The sequence below is a fragment of the Hylobates moloch genome, unplaced genomic scaffold (genome assembly GCF_009828535.3).
Source record: "Hylobates moloch isolate HMO894 unplaced genomic scaffold, HMol_V3 SCAFFOLD_15, whole genome shotgun sequence".
Taxonomy (NCBI): Eukaryota; Metazoa; Chordata; class Mammalia; order Primates; family Hylobatidae; genus Hylobates; species Hylobates moloch.
The window spans coordinates 44,881,396-44,896,227 of record NW_026652290.1 but is presented as its reverse complement, the minus strand read 5'-3'; the positions used below and the strand labels follow the sequence as shown (position 1 = coordinate 44,896,227).

Genomic DNA, 14,832 nt, shown 5'->3' with positions numbered 1-14,832 from the left:
GTGAGAGAGGGCATCCCTGTCTTGTGCCAGTTTTCAGAGGGAATGCTTCCAGTTTTTGCCCATTCAGTATGATATTGGCTGTGGGTTTGTCATAGATAGCTCTTATTATTTTGAGATACTTCCCATCAATACCTAATTTATTGAGAGTTTTTAGCATGAAGGGATGTTGAATTTTGTCAAAGGCCTTTTCTGCATCTATTGAGATAATCATGTGGTTTTTGTCTTTGGTTCTGTTTATATGCTGGATTACATTTATTGATTTGCGTATGTTGAACCAGCCTTGCATCCCAGGGATGAAGCCCACTTGATCATGGTGTATAAGCTTTTTGATGTGCTGCTGGATTCGGTTTGCCAGTATTTTATTGAGGATTTTTGCATCAATGTTCATCAAGGATATTGGTCTGAAATTCTCTTTTTGGATTATGTCTCTGCCAGGCTTTGGTATCAGGACGCTGGCCTCATAAAATGTATTAGGGAGGATTCCCTCTTTTTCTATTGATTGGAATAGTTTCAGAAGGAATGGTACCAGTTCCTCCTTGTACCTCTGGTAGAATTCGGCTGTGAATCCATCAGGTCCTGGACTCTTTTTGGTTGGTAAGCTATTGATTATTGCCACAATTTCAGAGCCTGTTATTGGTCTATTCAGAGATTCAACTTCTTCCTGGTTTAGTCTTGGGAGGGTGTATTTGTTGAGGAATTTATCCATTTCTTCTAGATTTTCTAGTTTATTTGCGTAGAGGTGTTTGTAGTATTCTCTGATGGTAGGTTGTATTTCTGTGGGATCAATGGTGATATCCCCTTTTTCATTTTTTATTGCATCTATTTGATTCTTCTCCCTTTTCTTCTTTATTAGTCTTGCTAGCAGTCTGTCAATTTTGTTGATCTTTTCAAAAAACCAGCTTCTGGATTCATTAATTTTTTGATGGGTTTTTTGTGTCTCTATTTCCTTCAGCTCTGCTGTGATTTTAGTTATTTCTAGCCTTCTGCTAGCTTTTGAATGTGTTTTCTCTTGCTTTTCTAGTTCTTTTAATTGTGATGTTAGGGTGTCAATTTTGGATCTTTCCTGCTTTCTCTTGTGGGCATTTAGTGCTATAAATTTCCCTCTACATGCTGCTTTGAATGTGTGCCAGAGATTCTGGTATGTTGTGTCTTTGTTCTCATTGGTTTCAAAGAACATCTTTATTCTGCCTTCATTTCATTATGTACTCAATAGTCATTCAGGAGCAGGTTGTTCAGTTTCCATGTAGTTGAGCGGTTTTGGGTGAGTTTCTTAATCCTGAGTTCTAGTTTGATTGCACTGTGGTCTGAGAGACAGTTTGTTATTATTTCTGTTCTTTTACATTTGCTGAGGAGAGTTTTACTTCCAACTATGTGGTCAATTTTGGAATAGGTGTGGTGTGGTGCTGAAAAAAATGTATATTCTGTTGATTTGGGGTGGAGAGTTCTGTAGATGTCTATTAGGTCCACGTTGTGCAGAGGTGAGTTCAATTCCTGGAGATCCTTGTTAACTTTCTGTCTCATTGATCTGTCTAATGTTGACAGTGGGGTGTTAAAATCTCCCATTATTATTGTGTGGGAGTTTAAGTCCCTTTTTAGGTCACTCAGGACTTGCTTTATGAATCTGTGCTCCTGTGTGGGTGCATATATATTTAGGATAGTTAGCTCTTCTTGTTGAATTGATCCCTTTACCATTATGTAATGGCCTTCTTTGTCTCTTTTGATCTTTGTTGGTTTAAAGTCTATTTTATCAGAGACTAGGATTGCAACCCCTGCCTTTTTTTGTTTTCCATTTGCTTGATAGATCTTCCTCCATCCCTTTATTTTGAGTCTATGTGTGTCTCTGCACGTGAGATGGGTTTCCTGAATACAGCACACTGATAGGTCTTGACTCCTTATCCAGTTTGCCAGTCTGTGTCTTTTAATTGGAGCATTTAGCCCATTTACATTTAAAGTTAATATTGTTATGAGTGAATTTGATCCTGTCATTATGATGTTTGCTGGTTATTTTGCTCATTAGTTGATGCAGTTTCTTCATAGCATCGACGGTCTTTACAATTTGGCATGTTTTTGCATTGGCTGGTACCGGTTGTTCCTTTCCATGTTTAGTGCTTCTTTCAGGAGCTCTTGTAAGGCAGGCCTGGTGGTGACAAAATCTCTCAGCATTTGTTTGTCCGTAAAGGATTTTATTTCTCCATTACTTATGAAGCTTAGTTTGGCTGGATATGAAATTCTGGATTGAAAATTATTTTAAGAATGTTGAATATTGTTAGTTGGTTATTTTGCTCGTTAGTTGATGCAGTTTCTTCCTAGCCTCGATGGTCTTTCCGAGTGAGGCAATGCCTTGCCCTGCTTCAGCTCATGCACAGTGCACTGCATGGACTGTCCTGCACCCACTGTTTGGCACTCCCTAGTGAGATGAACCCAGTACCTCAAACAGAAATGCAGAAATCACCCATCTTCTGTGTCGCTCACGCTGGGAGCTGTAGACCGGAGCTGTTCCTATTTGGCCATCTTGGCTCCACCAAAAGTCATCTGTTTTTTAAAGAAACTGAGAAGAAAAACTATACACTGCCAACATCCACATGTTTGCCACTTACAATAGTCTTCCTTCTTGTAGGATTTGAGGTTTCAACTGATGTTATTTCCTGAATAATTTCTTTTAAGCATTTCTTATAGTGCAGGTCTGCTGGTGACAACTTTTTTCAGTTTTCGTTTATCTGAAATTATCTTTATTTCACCTTCACATTTATTTATTTACTCATTCATTTATTCATTCATTTATCCATTTGTACATCCATACTTATATATTCTGAAGTAATTGTAAAGTGTAAAGATCCCATGTACCTTTCACCCAGTTTTCCCAATGGTCATATCTTGTAAAATAATAGTGTAATATCAAAATGAGGAATTTGACACTCATGCAATGTGTTTGCAAGTCTATATAATTTTATCACTTGTGTAGATTTCTGTAACCACCACTACAATCAAGAGAGAGAACTGTTTATCACCACAAAGATCTTCCTATGTTACCCCCTCCTATGTTTTTTTCTAAATGTTTCATAATTTTACATTTAGCGTGTGATCTATTTTGAATTAGTTTCTGTATAAGGTTCGCGTTTTTTTGTAATCCCAGCACTTTGGGAGGCTGAGGTGGGAGGATTGCTTAAGCCTAGGGGATCAAGGTTGCAGTGAGCTGTGATCACACCACTTCACTCCAGCCTAGGTGACAGAGTGAGACTCTATCTCTTAAAAAACACACACACACACAAAAGCAAATGGTTCACTTTTTTTTTTACTATGGGTGTTCAGTTGCTCCAGTGCATTTTACTTAAGTGACTATCCTTCCTACTTTGAATTGCTTTTGGATTTTTGTTAAAATTTGGTTGTGCCTATATTTCCAGGTTCTCTATTTTGTATTTATTTATTTATTTATTTTTTACTTTTTTATTTTTTTGAGACGGAGTCTTGCTCTGTTGCCCAGGCTGGAGTGCAGTGGTGCGATTTGGGCTCACTGCAAGCTCCGCCTCCCAGGTTCATGCCATTCTCCTGCCTCAGCCTCCCAAGTAGCTGGGAATACAGGTGCCCGCCACCATGCCTGGCTAATTTTTTGTATTTTTAGTACAGATGATGTTTCATCGTGTTAGCCAGGATGGTCTCGATTTCCTGACCTTGTGATCTGCCCACCTCGGCCTCCCAAAGTGCTGGGATTACAAGCATGAGCCACCGCGCCCAGCCCTAGGTTCTCTATTTGTTCTATTCATCTGTGTTTCTCTGTCAATATCACACAGTCTTGATTACTGTAACTACAGAATTCTTGAAATTGGGCAGGGTGAGTCCTCCTACTTTATTTTTTTTCAAAATTGTTTCAGCTACTCTAGTTCATTTGCCTTTCCAAATAAATTTTAGAATAACTGTGTTCATGTCTACAAAAATATTGCCATAATATTGATAGGAGTTGCATTAAACCTGTATATTAATTAAAGGAGAATTGACATCTTTACTATACTGACGAAAATGTTGAGTTTTTCAGTTCACGAATATGAAATATCTTTCCATTTATTTACATACTATTTGATTTCTTTGATCAACTGTCTTAAAATTTTCAGTATACAAGGCCTGCATGTGTTTTGTTAGATTTATACCTAAGTATTTTATTTTTTTTAGCAGTTGTAAATGGAATTGTATTTTAAATTTTGGTTTTCACATGTTCATTCCTAGTATATAGAAATATGACTGACTTTTGCATGTTAACCTTCTATCTTGTGATCTTGCCAAACTCACTTATTCTGGAAGATTTTTAGGTAGGCTATCATGTCATCTGCAAAGAGGAAAAGTCTTATTTCTTTCTTTCTCATCTATTTGTCTTGTGTTTCCTTTTCTTGCTCTGTTACGCTGGCTGGAACTTCCAGCACTATGTTGAATAGCAACGGTAAGAGTGGATGTCCTTGCACTGAAAGCTTTCAGTCATTCACCACTAAGTATAATGTCAACTGTAGGTTTTCTATAGATTTTTAAAAATTATGTTGTGGAAGATCCCTGATATTCCTAGTAATCTGAGAATTTTTATTATTAATGGGTGTTGAATTTTGTCAATTTTTTTTCTCCATCAATTGATAGCATCCTGTGATATTTCTTTGTTAGCCTGTTACTTTAATGGATTATATTAATTTTTTTAATCCAGCCTTGCATCCCTGGTAAACTAGAGCATGTTTTAGAAGTCTTTTTATATTACACATTGCAGAATTCGATTTGCTAATATTGTGTTACGGATTTTTGCATCTGTATTCTTGAAGAATATTGGTCTGTAGTTTTCTCTTTTTTAAATAATGGTTTTGTCTGGTTTTGGTATGACAAGGCTAGCTTCATAAAATGAGTTGGGACGTATTCCTTCCTCTTCTATTCTCTAGAAGATGTTTTGTAGAATTATTATTTTTTGTTTCTTGGTGAGATAACAGGAAACAATGTAGAATTAATATTAATTATTTTTTAAACATTTGGTAAAATTCAGTGAACTCATCCAGGCCTGGAGATTCCTTTTTGAAGAAGTTTTAAGTCAACAATTTAATTTTCTTAAACAGATATAGGACTAGTCAAATTATTTTATATTGTACGAATTGTGGTAGTTTGCTTTCTGAGGATTTAATTCATTTCATCCAAGTTGTCTAATTTGTGAGGAGTTGTTTGTAGTATTCTGTTATTATTCTTTTGATGTCTACCGCGTCTTTTGTGGTATTTCCCATTTTATTCTTGATATTTGTAATTTATACCTTCTCTCTTTTTATCTTTGTCAGTTTGCTAGAGGTTCGTCAATTTATTGATCTTTAAAAAATGCCAGGCCGGGCGTGGTGGCTCACGCTTGTAATCCCAGCACTTTGGGAGGCCGAGGCGGGCGGATCACGAGGTCAGGAGATCGAGACCACGGTGAAACTCCGTCTCTACTAAAAATACAAAAAATTAGCCGGGCGTGGTGGCGGGCACCTGTAGTCCCAGCTACTCGGAGAGGCTGAGGCAGGAGAATGGCGTGAACCCGGGAGGCAGAGCTTGCAGTGAGCCGAGATTGCGCCACTGCACTCCAGCCTGGGTGAAAAAGCGAGACTCAGTCTCAAAAAAAAAAAAAAAAAAAAAAAAAAAAAGCCAGCTTTTTTGTTTGATTTTCTCTATTGTTTTTCTGTTTTCAATTTCATTGATTTCTACTTTGATCTTTATTATTTATTTCCTTCTGCTTGTTTGGGTTTATTTTGCTTTTCTTTTTTCTAATTTCTTCAGTTGAAAGCTTCGATTATTGATTTGAGATTTTATGTTTTCTTATGTAAGCATTTAGTGCTACAAATTTCCCTCCAGTCAGTGCTTTAGCAATGTCTCACAAATTTTTATATGTTGTATTATTATTTCCACTTACTTTTAAGTCTTTTATTTTCATTAAGACTTCCTCTTTGACTTATGGACTTTTAGATGCATATTGTTTAGTTTCTAAATATTTGTGGATTTTCCTGTTATCTTTTTATTTATTTTTGATTTCTAGTTTGTTTCCCTCTTGGACAGAGCACATACTTGTTTGGTTTCAGTTCTTGTAAAATGTTTAGGATGTTTTATAGCCAAATATGTGCTTTGTTTTGTACATGTTCCATGAATACTTGAAAAGAATGTGTATTCTGGTGTTGTTTTATAGAGCTTTCTATAAATGTCAGTTAGATCCTGTTCATTGATGTTGTGTATACTCCCTGATTTTCTTCTTCTTGTTCTATCAGTTATTGAGAAAGCAGCATTGAAGTTTCCAAGTATAATTGTAGATTTGTCTATTTCTTCTTTCAGTTATTCTGTTTTTTGCTGCAAATATTTTGCAGTTCTATTGGGTGATACATACACATTTAGGATTGCTATGTCCTTCTGGTGGATTGACACCTTTATCATTATATAATGTCCTGCTCTGTCCCCAGTAATATTCTTTGCTGTGAAGTTTATTTTTCTAATATAGCCAATCCTATTTCCTTTTTGTTAATATTTGTATGGCCTATCTTTTTCCATCCTTTTACTTCTAACTGATATATATATATAATTATATTTGAAGCAAATTTCTTGTAGACAGTATATTGTTGAGTCTTTTAAAAAAAATCCTCTTTGCCAATCTCTATCTTTTACTTCATATATTAGACCATTTACAATTAACGTTGATTATTGGTATGTTAGAGCTTGTTGACCATTTTATTTTTTGTTTTCTTTTTCTCTGTTTTTGGCTTGTCTGTTTTTTTCCTGCCTGCTTTTGGCTTACTTAAACACTTTTTAGAATTCTATTCTTATTTATCTATAATGTTTTCTATTGTATATCTTCATATGGCTTTTTTAGTGATTGTGCTAGATGTTACATTATGAATACATACATTATCAAAATCTACTGATGTCAACATTTTACCAGTTTGAGTGATGAGCAGAAACCTTTTCCCTTTATAGCCCTTTGCCCTTTCCATTTATAATAAAATGTATTATTTTATCTTCTTACATTGAGAATTACGTTAGACTGTGCTAGAATTTTGGTTCAGCCATCAAACATCATGTGTAATACTCAAAAGGAGAAGGAATGTCTATTTTATTTGCCTATAGTTTTGCTTACTGTGTTCTTCTTTCCTGATGGTCCAAGGTTCCTTCTTGTGTTATTTTCTTTCTGCTTAGAGTTCTTTTATTCTTTAAGAGTAGCTCTGCTAGCCACAGATTCTTTTAGTTTCTTTGTCTGAGAATGTCTTTATTTCTACTTTATTCCTGAAGAAGAATTTCACCAGATATAAGATTTAGGGTTGATAGTTCTTTTTTTTTTAAGCACTTAAAAAATATTGTGTGAGTTCTTTCTGGCCTCCAGGGTTTCTGATGAGAAAACCACTATCATTAGAATTGATTTTTCCCTATTGATAATGTGCTTTAAAGATTTTTTTGTCTTTTGTTTTCAGATGTTTAAGTATGATGTGCCTTGGTGTGAATTTATTTGCATTTATTATCTTTGAATTTCACTCAGATTCTTGAATCTGTTGCTTTATGTTTTTTGTTTTTGCCAAATTTGGAGAATTTTCAACTCTTATGTCTTTGAATTCTTTTTTTTTTCTTCTTTTTTTTCCCCATCCTCTTTCTCTTCTTCTGGCACTCCAATAATATGAACATTAGATCTTTAAAAAAATAATCCTACATGTCTGTAAGGCTCCGTTCAGCTTTTTCAGGCTATTTTCTCCCTCTTGTCTAGATTGGATAATTTTTATTGTTCTCCAAGCTTACTCATTCTTCTTTTTTCAATTTGCTGTTGAGTTCCTCCGTTGAGTTTTTTATTTTGATTATTCTATTTTTTGCTCTAATATTTCCATTTTATTCTTCTTTATATCTTCTATTTCTTTACTGAGACTTCCTATGTTTTTATTCATTCTGAGAATGTTTGTAATTGCCATTAAGTATTTTTGTGGTTGTTGCTTTAAAATCCTTGTTAGGTCATTCTATGACATCTCTCATCTTGGTGTTGATATCATCAGTTGTCTTTTTTTATAATTTTCCTGGTTTTTTGAATGATGAATGATTTTTTATTGAAACTGGGACATTTCTAAAATTTTGTTTATTTTTTGGATTTAGGTGTACAAGTGCAGTTGTGTCACATAGATATATTGTGCAGTGGTGAAGTATGGGCTTTTAGTGTATCTGTCATCTGAAGAGTGCACATTGTACCCAATAAGCAATATTTCATCCTTCACCCTTGATACAGTCTGGCTGTGTCTCTACCTAAATCTCATCTTGAATTGTAACGCCAACAATTCCCACGTTTGTGGGAGGCACCCAGTGGGAGGTAACTGAATCATGGAGGCAGGTCTTTCTCTTGCTGTTTTTGCAATGGTGAATAAGTCTCACAAGATCTGATGGTTTTAAGAAGAGGAGTTCCTTTGCACAAACTCTCTCTTTGCCTGCTGCTATCCATGTAAGATGTGACTTGCTCCTCCTTGCCTTCCACCATGATTTTGAGGGCTCCCCAGCCACGTGGAACTGTAAGTCCATTAAACCTCTTTCTTTTGTAAATTGCCCCGTTTCAGGTATGTCATTATCAGCAGTGTGAAAATGGGCTAATACAACCCCTGCTCCCCCCACCTTTTGGATTCTCCAGTGTCTATTTTTCTGTGCATGTCTGTGTGTTCACATGCCACTTAAAAGTGAGAAGATGTAGTTTTTCACTTTGTTTCTGAGTTATTTCATTAAGAATAATGACCTCCAGTTCCATATATGTTGCCGTAAAAGACATGATTTCATCTTTTGAAATGGATGAGTAGTATTCCATAGTCTATACACACCATGTGGTCTATATATATAAACCACATTTTAAAAATACTACAACAAACATATAAGGGCAGATGTCTTTTTGATAAAATGATTTCTTTTCCATTGGGTAGATTACCAATAGTGGGATCAAAGGGTAGTCCTATTTTAATTCTTAAAGAAATCTCCATCCTGTCTTCCATAAAGGTTGTACTAATTTACATTCCCACCAACAGTGTATAAGCATTCCCTTTTCTCCACAATCTCACCAAAATCTGTAAATTTTTGATTTTTTAATAGTGGCCATTGTGACTGGTGTGAAATGGTATCTCATTGTAGTTTTGATTTGCATTTCTCTGATGATTAGTGATGTTGAGCATTTTCTCTTGTTTCTTATCCACTTATGTGTCTTCTTTTGAGAAGTGTCTATTCATGTCTTTTGCCCATTTTTAAATGGGTTTTTTTTTTTTGCTTGCTGAATAGTTTAACTTCCTTATAGATTCTGGATATTCAATCTTTGTTGGATGCACAGTTTGCAAATATTTTCAATAAATATTTACAAATATTTTCTCTTACTTTATAAGTTATCTGTTTACTCTGTTGATAGTTTCTTTTGCTGAGCAGAAGCTCTTTAATTTAATTAGGTTCTACTTATCAATTTTTGTTTTTGTTGCAATTGCTGTTGAGGACTTAGTTATAAATTATTTGCCAAGGTCTATGTCCAGAATAATATTTCTTAGGTTTTCTTCTAGGATTCTCTAGGATCTTATGTTTAAATTTTTAATCCATCTTCAATTAATTTTTTTATATAGTGAAAGGTGGGGGTCCAGTTTCATTCTTCTGCATATAGCTAGCCAGCTATTTCAGAGCCATTTATTGAATAGGGAGTCCTTTCTTCATTGCTTATTTTTGTCAACTTTTTGAAGATCATGTGACTGTAGTTGTGTGGCTTTATTTTTGGTTCTGTATTCTGTTCCATTGTTCTATATGTCTGTTTGGTGTGTGTGTGTGTGTGTGTGTGTGTGTGTGTGTGTGTGTGTTTTACCAGTACCATGCTGTGTTGGTTACTGTATCCTTGCAGAATAGTTTGAAGTCATTACCTTCATTCTTGAAGAACACTTTTGCTGGTTTTAGAATTACTGGTTGAAGTTTTTTTTTTTCTGACCTTTGAACATGTCAAGCCATTGTTTTCTGATTTCCACCTTTTCATCTGAGAAATCAGACATAATCCATAACATTTTTCTTCTATATGATGCATATAATGTATCTTTTTTTCTATAACTGCTTTTAAGACTTTTCCTCTATATTCTTGGTTTTCAGCTATTGTGTTATTATTTGTAGTATGATATGCCTTCTTTTGGTTTTCTTTGTACATACATTGCATTGGATTTATCGAGCTTCTTGGATCTGTAGGTTTGTTTTTAATCAAATCTTGGAAATTTTCAACTATTATTTCTTTTTCTTTTTTTTTTTTTTTTTTTTTTTGAGGCAGAGTCTCGCTGTCACCCAGGCTGGAGTGCAGTGGCGCGATCTCGGCTCACTGCAAGCTCAGCCTCCCGGGTTCACGCCATTCTCCTGCCTCAGCCTCTCCGAGTATCTGGGACTACAGGCGCCCGCCATCTCGCCCGGCTAATTTTTTGTATTTTTAGTAGAGACGGGGTTTCACTGTGTTAGCCAGGATGGTCTCGATCTCCTGACCTCATGATCCGCCCGCCTCGGCCTCCCAAAGTGCTGGGATTACAGGCGTGAGCCACCGTGCCCGGCCATATTTCTTCTAATCTATTTTTACACCCTATCTGTTCTCTCTTTTTCTTCTGAGACTGAAATCGTAGTTTGCTAAGCATCTTGATATTGTCCCACAGGTCACTGAAACACTGTTTATTTTGTCAATATTTTTTTTCTCTTTGTTTATCAGTTTGAGTAATTTCTTTTGACAGATTTTCTAGGTTACTAACACTTTATTCTGGTACCTCCAATCTGCTGTGAAGCCCATACAGATATTGTACTTTTTGTTCTAAAATTTCCTTTCTTTTCAATTTCTCTGCTAAGGTCCCCATTTGTTCACTTATTATGCTCACAGTTTTCTTTCCCTCCAACATTTTATATATATATACACACACATATATACACATATATATACACATATATACACATATATATACACACATATATATACACATATATACACATATATATACACACATATATATACATATATACACATATATATATACACACATATATATACATATATATAAAATGTTTATAGTATACTTATAATATATTGAGGCCTTTTTCTTCTAATTTCAACATCTGGTCCATTTCAGGGTAGGTTTTATTGATTACTTTTTCTTTTGACTATTGGTCACATTTTTCTCTTTGATTATATATCTGATAATTTTTTGTTTTATGCTGGACAATGTGGATGGTTGTAGAGACTTTGGGTTGTATAGTTTTCCTTTGGTATATGCAAAAGATTGTTTCCAGGACCCCCTGTGTATACCAAATCCATGCATACTCAGTTCCTGCAGTTGGCTCTTCAGAACCCACATATATGAAAAGTTGGCCCTCTGTATGAGTGGGTTTCACATTCCACTGATACTGTATTTTTATCTGCATTTGGTTGAAAAAAATCTGCATATAAGTGGACCCATGCAGTTCAAAATCATGTTATTCAAGGTTCAACTATATAATCCTTCTTCTAGGAGAAGTGACTTTTATTCTTATAAAAATTGATACATATATATTATTTATAACAGCTTTATTGAGCTATAATTTACCTACCTACAATTCAATGGTTTTAGTATATTCACGGACATGCGCAACTATTTAGAATGTTTTTATCACCTCAAAAAGAAACTCTACTCCTTAGCTCTACACTTTCCTACCCCTAAACTGTCTCTATAGATTTGCTTGTTTTGAGCATTTCATTGAAATAGAATTTATAATATGTGGTCTTTTGTGACTGGTTTCTTTTACTTAGCTTGATGTTTTTAAGGTTCATCCGTGTTGTAACCAGCACCAATACTTTATTCCTTTTTGTGTCCATATGTATTCCATTGTATGGATGTACTATGATTTTCTTATCCATTTATCAGTTGATAGATGGAGAGCTGATTTTCATTCTAGTAGGCAGTTAAGTTGGCTGGACTCAAACTCCAAACTCTCTCTGTTTCCTGCTAAATACATACAAATAACAAATGTCCTCCTTTTTAGGATGGATGCCATTCCAGTTTCTGCATGTTCTAGATTGCTGTCTAATGCCTACAAATAGCTCTTTTTATATTTCGTCCAGAATTTATCATATTTTTCTGTGTTAAGGTTAGCTAATACAATCTACTCCACTGTTATTGGATGCAGAACTCACAATACCTTGCATTTCAATTCCCAATACAGCTTATGAAGCCTTCCATAGTCTTATTTCCTTCAAGCCTCAAAAAACATCTTCCTCTCCCAACTCCAGTTAAATGTCTTAGGTAAACAGAGAATGCTGCTAGTGATATTTAGTCACTTCATCAATGTCAGCTAAGAAGGTGAAATCTTGGAAACACAAAGTTTAGAGCTGGAGAGGTCTATTGAGTGAGATTATTGCTGGGAATTCAAGTATCCATTCTTTACTCTTTACTATTGTGAGAATTGCACTTCAAGGCTTGAAATCACCCCTTGTGATTGGGGAGCAAGCCTGGCCAGGGTGTCTGTAAAATTCAGCCTTGCGCTTTTTAGCTTTCCAGAGGAGGCTGTTATTCTGCCTTCCTAGTAAGGCAGAGGGAAGGAAGTACTGGCACCACAAGTACCACCATTCTGTCTCCCATCTTTGGGACTTAAAAATAATAATTAAAATTACAATAAAATAATCATCAGATAAAAAACATCTCTGTGAAGCCTTACCTCATCTTCTGTCCTGCCAAATCCTAGTTAGTCTTTGAATCCTCTCCATAGGCTTCTGAGAGTTCCATGAAGGAATAGGACTATGTTGTAGGTAACAATTGTATTCCCATCCTGTAAGCATGCCTAGTACATAGTAGGCACCCAGTAAGGGTTTATGCAACAGATATTTGAACAGCTGAGTATATAATCTGATAAGGAGAAAATCTTGTAGTTCTGACATGCTGTATGGCAATTCTGAATCTATTACCGGCTGGCTTTATTTCAGTGATTTAATTATGACCCTCCAGTTGAGAGTACAGTAGGAAATATCTAAGTGAAATTTTAAAAACCCTGAAAACCAAGTCCAAGTCATGAATTACTTTCTACTTTGCTTTTTTTTTTTTTTTTTAACCTCTGCTGTAATTATTCTGGACCAAAGTACAAGGAAACTAGGACGCAAATTCTATTCTTCCTGTTTATTCATGCATTAAAAGATTACTATGCCATTCTCACTCATAGGTGGGAATTGAACAATGAGAACACTTGGACACAGGATGGGGAACATCACACACCAGGGCATGTCGTGGGGTGGGGGAGGGGGAAGGGATAGCATTAGGAGAAATACCTAATGCAAATGATGAGTTGATTGGTGCAGCACACCAACATGGCGCATGTATACATATGTAACAAACCTGCACGTTGTGCACATGTACCCTAGAACTTAAAGTGTAATTTAAAAAAATATTACAGTGCCATAGACAATTACATTTATCACAGCGCCTAGACATACTTCATGATTTAGAACAGAATAGAAAGCATTACAAATTATTGATGGCACAAGATATAATTTGAATGGTGTCAGAGAAAAACATTTCAAAATAAAAATAAGAAGGTTCACTCGTACTACTGTTTTGATTGTTTTTCTTTATAACAATGCAGATTATGTGGCGTCTCTGGGGAGACCTGTGGCTTCTCGGTATGCTGATGGTCTTTTTCCACAGCTCTACAGAGCAGAAGATGGCAGAGTATACAATGTAAGTCAGAGTTCCCGCAACGCGCAGTCCCGTGACAGGGTGCTGACATCACATCGGGGAGTGCAGTGTGGGGAGAGACTTGCGCTGCTTGGCAGGGATGCAGCTGAGTCAAGCCCTTATTAGGCTGGGGGTTTTCTTTTGGCATTGGTAGGGTGATGAAAGTCATGGCTAAGGAAGGAAGTTTTTGATCCATTAGAAATTAGTGCAGAAAGCTCTTGATGAGAGATGAAAACCTTTGCACATTACCACTTTGTTTTGCTTTGAAAATTATGGGAAAAAAACAATATGACAGAGATGATCTGAAAGCCAAGAGCAAACTGCCATTATCTGAGAGAAGCATTAGGAATAGGGGCAGCATTTGCAGATAGGAGAATGAGCACCACCTCTGACCAGAGTCCTTTACTCCCAGCAATTCAGCACCTGAATCTCATGTCTCCTACATGCCAGGCCCTGTGCAGACCCTGGCCAACCACATGGAGCTCAAAGTCTGTTGGAGACACATGTCCCATCACGTCCATTTATGGATATTTGTTCATGTCCATGTACACCTGTATACCACCTGGACTACTGTTTCCTAATATTTAGAAAATTTAAATTACTTTTATTGGTAAATTTTTTTTTGTGAGAAAATTTTTGTAGACCCTATCCTCGAATATGTCTTCCAGTTGTTTACTCTCCTTCTCTTTCAGGAATGCCAATGAGTGATAGTTTTGGTCTCTTTACATAATCCCATATAGTTCAGAGGTTTTGTTCATTTTTTCAAATTCTCTTTTTCTTTTGAGACACGTTCTTGTTCTGTCACCCAGTCTGGGGTGCAGTGGTGTGTTCATGGCTCGCTGCAGCCTTGACCTCCCAGGTCCAAGTGATCCTCCCACCTCAGCCCTCCAAGTAGCTGGGACCACAGGCGTGTGTCATCATACCCAGCTAATTTTTGTATTTTTTTGCAGACAGGGTCTCGCCATGTTGCCCAGGTTGGTCTTGAACTCCTAAGCTCAAGCAATCCGCCTGCCTGGGCCTCCCACCTGCCTTGGCCTCAACCTCATGCCTCAGATTACATGTGTAAGCCACCATTCCTGCCCCTTTTTCTTTATTTTTGTCTGCCTACATTGATTCAAAGGAGTGGTTCTTCAAGTCTGAAGTTCTTTCCTCAGCTTGG

General features: G+C 36.2%; 1 protein-coding gene across 1 annotated transcript in view; it reads left to right on the top strand.

Annotated features, from left to right (window-relative positions):
* VWA3B (von Willebrand factor A domain containing 3B) overlaps positions 1 to 14,832 on the top strand; it is a 226,645-nt gene that overhangs the window by 17,245 nt on the left and 194,568 nt on the right. The window contains exon 4 of the mRNA XM_058428934.1: positions 13,582 to 13,676. Within this exon, the coding sequence (XP_058284917.1) occupies positions 13,582 to 13,676 (95 nt within the window). The remainder of the gene's footprint in view (positions 1 to 13,581; positions 13,677 to 14,832) is intronic.